At 39.9% G+C, this 13,696-nt stretch overlaps 1 protein-coding gene across 8 annotated transcripts in view; it reads right to left on the reverse strand.

Annotated features, from left to right (window-relative positions):
- KIAA1210 overlaps positions 1-13,696 on the reverse strand; it is a 105,679-nt gene that overhangs the window by 44,665 nt on the left and 47,318 nt on the right. For 4 of the 8 annotated variants that reach the window (XM_084534765.1, XM_084534770.1, XM_084534769.1 and 1 more), the window contains 7 exons: positions 11,982-12,191; positions 10,665-10,767; positions 7,756-9,339; positions 6,844-6,995; positions 6,039-6,144; positions 4,814-4,885; positions 18-2,346 (listed from right to left, as the gene is read on the reverse strand). In XM_084534765.1, coding sequence (XP_084390891.1) covers positions 2,174-2,346; positions 4,814-4,885; positions 6,039-6,144; positions 6,844-6,995; positions 7,756-9,339; positions 10,665-10,767; positions 11,982-12,191 — 2,400 coding nt within the window. In that variant the 3' untranslated portion in view covers positions 18-2,173. Of the gene's footprint in view, positions 1-17; positions 2,347-4,813; positions 4,886-6,038; positions 6,145-6,843; positions 6,996-7,755; positions 9,340-10,664; positions 10,768-11,981; positions 12,192-13,696 lie in introns of those variants that run through there. The other 4 variants (XR_014697624.1, XR_014697625.1, XM_084534766.1 and 1 more) reach the window with 3 other exon arrangements.

The following is a 13,696-nucleotide window of genomic DNA, read 5'->3' on the forward strand; positions in this document are numbered from 1 at the left end:
AGGAAAGCCATCAGCTCTGTGATGTTTCCAACTTTTAAATAGCTAGATTTAGGAGAGTACATTAGCCTGAATAGCTGTGTTGATCAGTCCTAGGCCACACAAAATCATCCAAAGACAAAATCTATGCAGTATATCCATACAGAAAGTCTATATTGTCCAAATACCTCTTTTTTATTTTTTCCTTAATCAGTGAGGGCTATCTATCGCTCTTCTCTTCCCAGGAATTACATCACTATCACGGACAACTACATTGAATAGTAAACTAAAAAGGAGAATGCAATACAAAAGCAGTTCCTTCAAGACTAGGAACTTCCATTCCTTATAAAAACATATATACATACCAAACAAGTAAGAAACAATATTAAGATCAAAAGCAAACACAGGGAAAGAGTTTCTAGTATCATATGCAGTACTTTAGGTGAAGGATCACAGTCCACATTAACAAAAAGAGAAGAGTTTGCTGAATAGAGAAATGTGTGTATTTTACACAGGGTAAGTAAGCTTCTGATGGGATGTCAGCTGTACAAAACTTCAGGAATCAAAGCTGAGTATGGTCATTTACATTACGCTCAAAATTTTCAGAGAAATACAAATGTTTCAGATCTTTGCAAGAGAAGATATGCTTCTTAAAATAGAGAAAAGCAAGTAGTAAAATAGGCCTGGATTACCAAACCAGTTGTGAAACTCTTACTCTTCTTTGTGCTAGTACAAAATAAGCAGGATCTATAGTTTCAGTGAGCCTACTTGGGTAAGTGAGTTTTCACCTAAGTAAAAAAAAAGTTTCACAGTCTAGCTCCAAATTAATACTGCTTTCAGATGTCAAGATCTACATATATAAATCCTGGACAAGACTGGAAGATTGAAGTCTTTCAAATGAGCTGATCTGAAACCAAATTTTTTGTTTTGCAATTAATCCTATCAACAGATAGCTTTTTCCTTAAGAATACCTGCTGACTTTCCAGCTGAAAAGTGTCCATTAGCCAAGTCAGCCTTCAAATTTTGAATTGACTGTAAACAAAAACCACTTTATAAATGTGCAATGTTGCAAAAAATGAAAAGGACCAGTAAGTGCCATTGCCATTTAAACTACTAACATCATTTTATAAAGTTTCTTTTTCAAGCACCTACTCCCTTCAAAACCAATAGCAAAACTTCTGTCATTTTCAGACTGATGTTGAGCTACCAGTTAAAGCATGATGATGCAAGCAGGGAAGTGGATGCCCCCTTTATAACTAACATCAAACACACAGCCACATGAACACGAAGAATGGAGTGGCATTTGTTGAAAACAAGGTGCCATCTTTCTAGGTAGCAAATCGTTCCCATCAATAAAACACTCTTTAAGAGAGAGACAATTTGCTGATGAATCTCACAAAAAAATAAACCACAATAAAACACTATTCACCATAATTAAGGGAAGGAGTTTTTGTTGTTGTTGTTTGGAATACTCAAATTATCCCACATTTCCAAAGGTATAACCAAAAACGGAGTGTGTGCTGGAGGGTGGTGGTTTTCTAGCACATGAGAGAGAAAAGGAGGTAAGTGGCTCTGGGCCAGTCCAGCAGGCATCACTGAGCAAAGCACAAGACCCACAGCTCTGTGATTTCAAACCACACGAAAGCCAAAATTACTCCAACTCATAGTGCTGCTTCGATCCTACAGCTATCACAAGATAAGTCCATTAACAATCAGAAGCAAAGTCAGACTGTCCATCCCAGAGCATTACACACAAGTGTGATGACATCAATGCCCGTGAGTCATGATGCGTCAGTGCACAGCATCATGTCTATTTTATAGCATACGTTAATTTCTTTGCCAAAGCTACATTGCACAAAACACTGGGTCGTTCATAGAAACTTTAAAAACATTTTGCAAGGGAAATGTTTCAAAAGCCTGAAGCATGTCCTCTTAGAACAACACTGTCTTTTAGTCAAACGTGTAAGTATATAACATTTTGATCAAGTTTTCCTAGTAGTTGGTAGTAGAAAATGCTCAGCTTCCTAATACTTCAAAATTATGCCCCAGATGGCATTTCTTCACTGTGTTTTTACATACAACAGTCTGATCAAGAGTTCTAAGTCTCTTATTTTTCAAAAAATATCACAGTAAAGAAGTATTTAAATGGAGTTAACACAGCTATTGGCAATACAAAGAAGGATGCTTGTGTAATTTGCTATTGTACAATCTGGGGCATTTCACTCCATGCTTTGGCTTTCTTCTTGGCCAGGGATAGCCATGGTGGTTCAGCAGGGCTGCATGGTGTCAGTGGCAGGTTAGAAGAGTGTCTTGTTTCCTTTTCAACAGCAGGAATCACAGATGCTTCCTGAGCAATAGGTCCAACTTTACCTGCCAACAACAAGATATCCATCACTCATCAGAAGGCCAGAGAGTTAAAAGCTCAGTTTCTGCCAATAATACTTCCTTCTCTGTCAAGCAAATCATTTTACAGCCCAGAAAGTCTGTGACTCAAAAATAAAAGTTGAAGGAATTGTTGAACTGGGTATCACTGGCACTATCTGCTCCAGCTACAATGAAAGCTAAGACTAACTATTGCAATGGAAAAACTGACACTAAGCTGTTAGTTGACAATCTGCCTGTAAAAGAATCTTCTCCTCAGTCCCAACGGCCAAGTGTGTAACCCCTGATATGTCAAGATGTACTTCAAAATTCTTCAAATGTGCAGACTTTTGCCCCAGGTATTTTTACAATACATATTCTTGGCTAATTCATTTTTTAATCTTTTCAAACTCCTAATTGTCATGACAGTGCATAGCAAGAAGTTCCACGGGTTTATTCTGCTCTGTAAGCAGCGAGAAAATCAAATAAGGCGGCTCCTGAATGTACAGGAAAACAGAAACAAAATGTCTAGAGGGCAATGATCACCCCAGGCTTGACGAGGACTTAAAAGTAATTGATATATGTTTCTCAACTCTGAGAAGTTTAAAGATCTACTTTTCAGTCTTCACTGCCAGCACAAATCCTTCTGCTCCAGCAAGATGATTAAATACTAGGTAGAGGTCAAATGTTTTATGTTCCTAGGCTTGTAAGCCAAGAAGGCGGGACTCTGGTGGAGCTAGGTGTTCCTTCTAATTGCAGCCTAACACAAGCCTGTCATCCTCACAAAGGACAGAAGACTGCAGATATGACTCCTTGTATGACTATTTAGAAAAGGCATCCTCCCTCCATCTTGCTTGAGAATTTTCAAGATTGGTATCTTCAGACAACCTGGAATGGGGCTTCGTGGCAGCTGTGGGGCTCTGAACAGATGCAGCCTCTCATTTCTTGAGACATAGCTCACAAGTCTTTCAGCATTGTGCTCTCTCCATCCATTTCAACCCAGGCACTACTTTATTTCTATGTCTAAGTCAAGCTGGGTAAAAACAAACCTTTTCTCATCTTATTAGCCTGCGTGTGGCATGTGGCAGGCAAGATGAGGCTGCTGTGCTCCAGCACAAGAACAGAGGCCACACACAGACTTGAGCAATGTTGAGTACAAGAAACTTGATCTAGCTTGCACTTAAATCAATGAAAAATGTCAGTCAGCTCTACCAGTCACACTCGTGATCAAAGCCAAAGAAGTTCCATATTGCTACTTAGGAGGTCTCTGATCTTTTAACAACCCTGGCTTGCTGGTAGTCCTTGCAGGAGGCAGGTTATACTTAGGAATACTGGAGGAAGTGTACCATCCATTAAAAACAGGCTGCAGCTCTACATATGCAGTAAATTTTTCAGAAAGGGATGTAGAAATTGAACTGTACTGAAATTTTGAAAATGAACTTTCACTTTTTGGGAGAATTCCTTCTTTGTAATAAGCAAAAGTAAATATAAAACCCTACATGTGCTTTAAACAGCACAAAGTAAAACAAAACCCCAAAACAGTGGCTCATCCCTATTTGAAGGCAGACAGACTTTGGGACAAACCTCACCATGCTTAGGGTGAAGTGAAAGAGAGAAGAGGCAAGCTAAGAAATCTTCACATGGTTATGGAAACGTCTGAACTTGGGCTGCCACAGAGCAATACCAAAACAGGCACGCTCAATGATGACATGGAGTTGTTCTGGCTTTTGCTGCTGTGTGCAGGATGTGTGCATTGCACACAAAACCTCAGCCACCCATCAAAGGAGAAGAAAACTGTTAATAGTTAACATAAGCCAAAAAGCAAAATCTAAATTAATAACTCCTCTGGATATTAAATTTACATCCTTTCTACAATCAGCACCTTCAACCAGACAAATTGCTATCTATGCTAATGGGAACCAAATCAGGAAAGAGGAGAGGTTACATTTGGGATTCCTTTTTTCCTACTCATGTGCTTACAGAGCTGAACACTTCCTAAGCATTAGGGCATGCTTTTCTGAGCAGTCGAGGAGTGGTGTTTTCCTTAAACATCAGCTATGGTTAGAGCTTTTTGCTGTATTCCAAGAGTGGAAGGCTAGACTATCCCTATAAATGCTATTATTGGAGGGGGATGTCAGGAAACTAGGCCAGCTCTTGGGGAGAGGTAATGCAGATTTTTTTTTAAATTCTGCTGCAAGGCCTACAAGTGGTATGAGTTCTAGTAAATGAGTAGCAGTGCACTTTGTGCAGTTCTATATTGCTACTGAAAGCTTTGTGGCTTCCACGGTTTGTATGATAAAACACATAGAAATCCAGCCTATTTGTGCCAGCCTTTCAAAGGAAGACTTCCTTTTAATCTGAGCAAAACTCTTGGCCTGTTTACGTCTCATCTCTTTCTTTGCACCTAAAACTGTAAGACGAAGTTGGCCTGTAAGAGAATCCTTTTTTTTTTTTTTTAATTGTATTTTCAACACACACACACAAGACATCAGGCTAGCAGCTGACATCTGATCCTCTCTGCTGTTCCACATCCTCAGCTGGTCACTACCTGTAGTAGGGGAGAAAGCTTATGTTGTAGCACTTGTAAATTCCAAAAGGGACAAAAGGCCTATAAACAACTACTATGGGGAACAGGCAGCAATGTACTTAGTATCTCAAATACAACAATTCTGGGTGCTGGTGGATTAAAAGGGGAAAGTAGTCAGGTGCATGTGCTTATTCTAGACATCATCTCAGAAAAGCTACTTCTCTGACATAGTGCAGCATTTCTGATCTTCTTAGGCAGCATCTGAAATCAATGGTTTTCAGCTAGCACAAGATGCTTTTACAGCTGAAGACCCGGCTTATGTCTATCTAGCTGGAGTGTGTCTCTGAGGTTTGGCACCACACTGAGTAAGCAGGGAAGGATAAGTTGCAGCCCAGCAGTAGCCCTGGAAGGGAGATGTGAGTCACGATGTCTGAGTCACACTCTTCCCCTGCATCCTTCTTACAGAGAATAACAGTTCTCTGGGCAGGAGAGGGGCCATTCAGACTCTGAGTTCCACCCTTGGGTGGAACTGACTCTTACCTTTGTAATTCTCGATGTATGTTTATCTAATCTTTTCTTAAATGAATCCAGCAATGGAAACTGAAGACCCTCTGTGTGCAACATATCCTATTCTGTACTTGAGTACTCTTATTGTTATGAAGGTTTTCAACCTCTCCAATGCATTTTAAGCTCATGCAGGGCATAAAAATTAGTCTCTTCCTCTCTGCAGCAAAGTCTTCTTCTCTAGACTAAACAACTCCCACTCCCATCAGTAATTCCTGGCTGACTGTAGGTCTGGAAGACCCAACCTTTTTTGCTGTTCTTTTTTGGACACTCTCCAACTTCAACTGCTCCCTGGAAAATATTCTTTAGTATTGACCTTTGCCACTAATACATAACCATATTGTTTATGTGCCATTCCATGAACTGGCAATGGAGATAAAAGTTCATCACTTGCTTTCTCTGCTGAGTGAGCAAACCAATACAACAAATACATGTGATGTAATACATATAGGACTTATATGCAAACTACAGTCTGAACAGGCTTTATATAAAGTATGCTGATAATTCTGATTATTCAGTAGGTAGCAATCTGCCCCCATTAGCTACCACTCTCACCACTTACTTGCGTAAATTATAGCCACTATGTAAAGATGTAACTGAACAAGAATACCTGCTGCAGCAGAAATACTGGTCTTCATTTGTGGTTTCTTATCCTGAGAGCTCAAGCTAGAAGACATATTCTTCTTCAGTATGTTCTCACTCGCACAGATCACTTGCTACAAAAGGAGGAAGAGAAGAAAAGAATGCAAATAAGAAACCTGCCAGCCAGTTGCTCTCATAAAGCCTGCTATTGGAGCTCTGGCAGCATCTCCAAGCCTAACTGTGGAAATGCAGCAAAAGCTAGACAGGAAAAGTTGGGTGCATCCTATGGTAGGGAGAGACAGGGCAAGAAAAAAGACAGCTGTTACAAATAGAGGATTACTGTACATGTAAGCAAGTTTTCCTCGCTCTCTGACAGATGGGGGATTGAAGGGCTTGCCCAAGGGGCACAGGGAATATATGCAAGAGACAGTGGAAAGGCCAGACCTTCAGTACAGAGTTTCTGGAGCAGAACAGCAAATGCTGTCTGTAGGTCACCAAGAGTGAGGAAGCTGCTGCAACTCACAGCAGCTCTTGTATATTGCTCAGAATGTATTTATGTAGTCCAAGCCCTGAAAAGGTTCAGGTCTGAATAATGAAAGAGGACATATAACCCAGCTTTGAAACTAACCACTGATTCACACAGTATTCACACATTTGTTTATTTATTTGTATCAGTTGTCTGTCTTAATAGATTTCTAAGACCAGTCCTAAAAATCAGTTTCAAGTAGTGCTAACAGCCTGCCTCACATCAAGATGTCAATGAGCAGTGTGCACAAATACCCACACGATCTGGTCCAGAATTCACACCTAAGCAACTTCACTTGGTACTCTACCTCCTCTTGATCCACTTTGGTTGATGCTTTGTCTTCAGCTTTATGTTCTTTGGCAAGTGGGTGGCCCTGGAAACCCTTTTGTTTTAGTTTTGCCATGGAGACCCAAGCCGGTTCAGAGGAATAAGTTTCCAAATGTGGAGAGGAGACTTTTTCTATAAAAGAAGCATTTTTGAAGTAAAGAAGGGATTTAGGTCAAGTCTGTCTGAAGCTAAAGTGTTTTGTATTTTAAATCCTTCAGCATCTGTAACACTTTTTGAACACTGCAGAGATAAAATTACCTTCCCTGATGATTCTGTCCTTGGCAATAACTGTTTTTCTGTTTATTCTGGAGTTTTTGACCTGACTCTGCTTCCGTTTAAGTCAATGGCAGAACTCCCACTGAGATCATTGTGAACCGGATTTTGCCTTTGAAAAAACATCCTTACATTGCAAATTAAATGAGTAAGATAACCATTCTTTTTTCATGTAGGCTGTAAAATACAGGCTGCCTTTTCACTTTTTAAGTATTTTAAATTAAGTGACTGTAGGGAAAAAAGATCACACCTAAATGCAACTCCTAGTTAAGGTTTGAGTTATTTCAGTCTGGAAAAATAACTACAAAACAGAAGCAGGTTTTAAAAAGCTATATTAAAACTCCAACTACATGCAGAAATAGGTTGTACCAGAAATGTTTCAGATGCCCTTAAGCTATTATTCTGTTATTGTTCTTGCTGGAACACACCCCTCAGTAAGATAAGCCAAGAATTCTCTTGACTGACCAAATGATCAAGCTATTAAATTTCAGTGCTAACAAACTCAAGGCTGAACTCAGTCCTTTTCAAGAGGATTTCTATCCCTTGTTTGCCATTCTGTCAAGGGTCTTATATGATCACTGTTTTCTACAATGTTTTAATAAAAATACGATATAAATACCTGAAGGTTTACTACCATTTTGCTTCTTTGACACTTCTTCTGATCTTGTTTTGGGAGGACTTCTGTCTTCTAGATCTGTTTTTTTAACAAATGATTTTGTGCTGACTGGAAGGCCTGGAGGTGGCTTCCCATTGCCCCCTGACTTCTGATCCTCCTTGGCTGAAGCAGAAGAAGCAGTGGGAGCAGCTGAGGGAATCAGCTTTGGAGACTCAGCACGGTTTTCATTCTGGTATTTGAGTAAAGAAGATGTTCTCCTCAGTTTGACCCCAAACGGATTTTCAAAATTTTGTGCTTCACGGTCAGCCCATTCCATAGAATAATTCAAATGCAAATCACCATCCTTACAGTCTCGATCAAATCCATCCGGGTTGTTTTTTGTGGATTCCTGGATGCCTGCATATTCTTTTGTCATTCCTTCAAACAACTCTGGTTTTATAGGGGAGGTTGGAGAACTTCTGTTATAGGAATCTTCCTTTGAATTTGAACCCCCTGAGAGAGATCTCTGCCATGCTGGTGCAATGGTAAATCGAACTGGTTTAGCAGCCGCAGTCTTTAGCGGACTTTTTACATTTTCTTCTGAAGATCGACTGTCTTTCTCTGTTTTTCTGTGAGAAGCTGTACTGCTTACCTGCTCCTTACTGTCATCGTTAGAAGAGATATTACTCTTTAATCCAGCCAAACTTGAAGAAGCAAGACATCCAATGGAAAGTTTTTCAGAAGTGTATGATGTGCTGGTTTGTTGACTGACTTGGTTACCCTTTGAAGCAGGACAAGGTATTTCTGCTTTAAAACTTTCATCCAGTTTACTGGGAGGTAGCACGCAACCTGCTTCTAACACAGGTGCAGCAGTGTCTTGTTTGTTTTCTGCACTGCCTTTGGATGACTGAAATTCCATAATTTCATAAGTTTCTTTGTCTTTTCTTGTTGCTGAACTGTTTTCAGACTTCAGAACAGCCACTGTCTTGATGTCAGAAGGAGGCCCTGAATCAGCTAGAGCAACCTGTGAAGTGCTCTGTGCAGTATCTGAGACAGACTGGTTAGAACAGTTCTGAATAGTTCCCAGGCAAGCTTCTACTTTGCCAATACACAGTGCATCCCCCTTTCTCTGGTCTTCGTTATTTTGGTCCACAGATTTTGCTGGGGACCTTTGCACAACATCTGCCAATATATTTATGGTCTCTGTTTCTGTGCCATTACTAAACAAGTCAGCTGCTACTATGTCTGGAAGTGCAACAGCTCCAACTTCAGTTTGTTGAGATTTTGGAAGTGCAGATACTTCAATATTGGTATTTTGCTGATGTAATTTCAATTCACCAGCAGACTCATCTGAACAGCATGGCACTTCTGCACTGTGCTGTTCCTCCAGGTTCTCTGGAGAAGGCTCAGGTCTCAGAAGGGGTGCAGCTGATTTATAGCCATGGTCCATGTCTGGCAGGCATTCACTTTCTTGCAGCAAAGTACAGAAGTCTTCTGCCACAAGCGTGGATTCACAGGAGTCAGGGGCAGCATCAGTGGGACATTCTACACCTGGCGTCTCCTTAGAACCACTTTCCTTTGCACCATATTCCACCTGGGCAGATAAGCCTGTATTAAACAAAAGAGAAGCGCAAGGTTACAATTCAAGCACTGTTTGTATCAGTAGGTCATTTCAGATATGCAGTCATTTAGCATTATTTCCCCATGTTTGGCTGCCATTATCTGAGAAATATGGCTGTTGAAAGCATATTTAGAAACAGACTGCCCAGATAAGAAAACTAACGAGAGTTTGTAGTTTGAATATACCTAATGCCAGGAACCACTGAAAGTTGTTGTCAGCTTAAGGTGTACCAAATCAGTTGTTGTTTAGTTCTTTTTTTGCACGTATGTAAGGCTAACATCTGGATTTCCCTAGGTATTTCTTCATGTGTATGCCTAGAAAGGCTGCCTAGAATGATCGAGATGATTTTATGTATTTGAGCAGAACACCTCAGCATCAGGTAGCTCTGCCTCCTGGAGCTCCATCAGGACTACAGAACATCTGGATAGGTTAGGTATATCCACACACACAAACTCGAATGTGTCTGTGAAGCAGGCTGAGGGACTACTGCGGTAATCTGTGCACACAGAGTAAGATCATCAACACTTCTGAGGGCTGGTGTTACCCTTTATCAGCTGCACCATGCATTTAAAGTAAATCCAACCCTCCCTGAGTAGCTGAGAACCACCAAGCTGCCCTGACACTCATTCCTCTGAATCAGCAGAAATCCTCAGTGCTTCAGATATGTAAATGACAGACACTAGCTTCCTGGGATAGGGCATTTAGCATCCCACAGCATCAGGTCCTGAGTCTGCCCCAAAAACAAGATGCCAACACATTTCCTCTACAGTATAGCATTACCATCAGCTAGTGCATTTGTAATATGGTGCTAAAGGTAAAAATCTCTGTGCTGCTTTGGAGAAATTTCAATCGCTTTTATAATTTACAATTGTTTTAACACTGGTAACTAGTTATTATTCAAATGATACGAGGGGAGGCAGGAGAGGAAGATCTGTTAAACAAGCCAATTAAAGTCATTTTGAACACATAACATACAATGCTGAGGTTAATTTTTTTCTGAGTTTCAAGGAACTCAGGTCCCCAAACAATGTGTTCTAGTCAACCATGTAGCACAAGTACTTCTGAACATGCTACATTCACCTCCCTTATTATTTTTTTTAATGTTGCACTCAAAGTTCACTATTTCAGCACCGTATTGTTGACTGGAGTACATAATTTTTCCCATCATCACACTTTAGTAGGCAGGATTGGTTTTATAATCTAAAACCAAGAAGTTGCCTAGTTTGAAAGGACTTGCAGTCCAAATAGGTCCTGTTAACCTTTTGTAGAAGAGTTCAAACCATTATCTTTGCAATTCCTAAGTTTGCATTACCTTCCCAATCAGTTTTATGCTGGTCACTCTCAGGTAATTCTGTTGAATTTCCCTTCTTTTCTGGAGTTGCATGAAGACATGCTTCATTTTCCAGGTGTTCCACCTAATGAGAAACAGAAAGATGTTCTAAGAATAATGCACAGAAATTGTATTTTATCCATACATGGACATTTATGAATACACAAAACATGTAGCCACAAAATCTCTCCTGTAATTTTTACCAATGCTGTGGGTAATGTGTTATTCCAGTTAAGATTCTAGAAATCAATCATATTTTAAAATGTGAAAGGCAGCCCACTGATCTCTCTTGAATCCCTGAAACACTCTGAGATTCACATATTCTAAGAGAATGAACATGTTTTGAAGACATCACCCTAGCTACCTGGTGGCAGAGAACAAAGCAAGCCAGAGACATCACCATCATCAGTTCTGGTATCTCTGATTGCACCTCCACAATTAGCTTTTCTCCTTCAGCACTACAGTTACACCAGCTGCAGCACAAAGAATATCCAGCAGACACTGTAGGGCTCAAGTTTCCAAGAAAAAATGATTCGGGAAAAATATTCTACTCTTCCTGATTTTCCTTTGCTCCCTTCCTTCCTTGAGGCAGGGCACTTCTAACTCCAGGACAGATTTTCATGCATGGTTCTCTGACAGGGAGGGGAACATGCAGTATAGAAGGGTTACTCCTTATTTCCTCACATTCCAGCTTCATTCCAGACTTTTCCGTCTGGTGAACTTAATCTTCAATGTTTCCTAGAAATCAGGATAAGATGCATCTCATCCTAATTTCTATTTTCCAAAGAGTCTCTCATCCCATTGTCACACAATTTTACTTTTCAGGGACCCTGAAGAGATCTCAAGGCTTGCTATGTTCATTTGTTTTCATCCATCTCAGCAACAGATTCCTACACAAGCAGAGGCACAGCCCTTCTTAAGACCCCTCACTCTTTCCCTTGACATACAATGAATTAAATTCATCTGAAATTGTTTGTGGAAATAGATTTGGGCTTGCTTAAAACTGAATAGTAGCTTTTCAAACAACACAGATGTTTTTACAAATGAAATGTAACCTGTAATGTTTTTGACTAAGTAATGAAAAGAAAAAAAACAACAATTTGCACTTTTATTCCGCTCCTTTTAAATTGAAATAACTTCTGGTTTGCTGAAAAAATAGGAGCTTTGCTCTCTTCCAACAGAAGAAGGAAAAAAGTAAAAAGACATGAGGAGGAAAGAAAAAAAAAAAAAAAAAGAGAAAATAAAATAAAAACCACTTTTTTTTTTCTGCACAGTGATTCTTTTCCAGAAAAGACTTACCTGGGTTTGCTGATTCTTATTGATGAAGCCTTTCTGTTTCCGGGGATTTATGGCAATCCTGTGCCTGGCTGCTGAGGTGTCCAGGCAGCCCAGGGGACTGGCAGGGATGGTGAAGTCAACTGGAAGGAAGCTGCTGCCTCGTGAGCCAGGGGCCCCAAGAGCAGCAGAGGATGAAGGACTGATAGGCCTGGAGGAAGCTCCAGAAGGTATCTATAAAAACACAAACATGGCATTATACTTTTTGCTCAGCTTCTCCACATTTCTGTTAGCTTACTCCCCTTCATAAGCCTGAAATGGCTGTGTTTTTGGTCATAAATCCTTACTTTGAAAAGCATGTCTCATGTTGTCTCTGCACAGAAGTTACTCAGTTCTGTGTTCAGCTGTACGTTACACAGAAGTGAGAAATACCTGTCTCATTCTCTCCCACAGTAAGAGCCTCAGCTGTCCCCTGCCCAGTCACTATCTGAAAAGCCATTTGCAATATATGCCTGCACCAGCAGGAGACACTGGTGCAGTTTTTATAGCTGCCTTTTCTTCCTCATACTGAGACACACTGCAGGAATGCGTTATTTAAAAGCCACAAAAGTACCAGGGGTACTTTCTCCTTATTATCTCTCAGAAAGTTACCACACCACTTTCCTCTTAATATCCACTCTCCCAGAAAAAAACAAACAAATGTTTCTCTCAACAAGTGTCCCAAAACCATTGTCCAGATAGTGATGTGGGTCTCATCCTCACACCAATGCTTCTCTGGGGGACTAAGCAGCAAGAACCTTAGATTACACTGTGGAAAGAAAGGCTTTACAGAAGTGTTTGTAGAGAAACCCCTAAACATTGCAGTTTGACTGGTTTTGTTACGGTTTTGAAGTGTTGACCAGGCTTTTGCAAAATTTCGCACATGCCTAACATGCTTCATTCAGTATAACACACCTGCTACATTGTCTTTGGCCGAAGAGCCAGGTAAAACAGCCATTTAACTGTGCTTGGCCTTTGAATTTTGGTTTTCTTTAAGCTTAAGGTACAACACAGAGTTTGCAACATGTATGCTGATAAAGGTTTGAAGATAATGAAAGTATCTTGCCAACTAACCTACAAAAAGTCTCTAGGTACAACACTTTGTGTTTAAGGTAACTACAACTAATTTCCTTATTCTCTATTGTTTTTTATATATATTTTTTTAATTCCTAGGTCTGAAACAAATCCCAACAGAACATATTATAATAAATATAGATTATTCTCATGAAATATTTACACAAGATGAAAAAGAGAAAGAACATGTCTAGTTAATAAGTTATTATTATAGTTCTTGTTATCTTGTTAATGATCTATTACTATAGTTCTACAGAATTAATGCTAAACCTGTAAGGATCACTAGAACTTACAAAAATAATAACAGCTACTCATTTCTATATACAAGTTATTCTGTCTTCCAATTACAGAATTAATAGTTCTGCTTATTTAATGTACAAACCACGTGCAACTAGTATCTGAGCCACCACTGCATGTACACGGCAAGTTCCCTATTCCACTGACGATTTCCTCTGTTTTTCTCTGAGCACTGACAGTGTCGTCTCTCAAATAGAGGGGAGCAGAGACAGACTTTCCACATTTGTGTTTGAGTGTAAGATAAATTTGGTATTTGTTGGTTATTGTGTACAGGAGGCTGCACACAGAGAATGCTGCAATTAGGAGGCAGATATCCTAAAGAGTGTTTG

The sequence above is a fragment of the Aythya ferina genome, assembly GCF_964211825.1.
Source record: "Aythya ferina genome assembly, chromosome: 13".
Taxonomy (NCBI): Eukaryota; Metazoa; Chordata; class Aves; order Anseriformes; family Anatidae; genus Aythya; species Aythya ferina.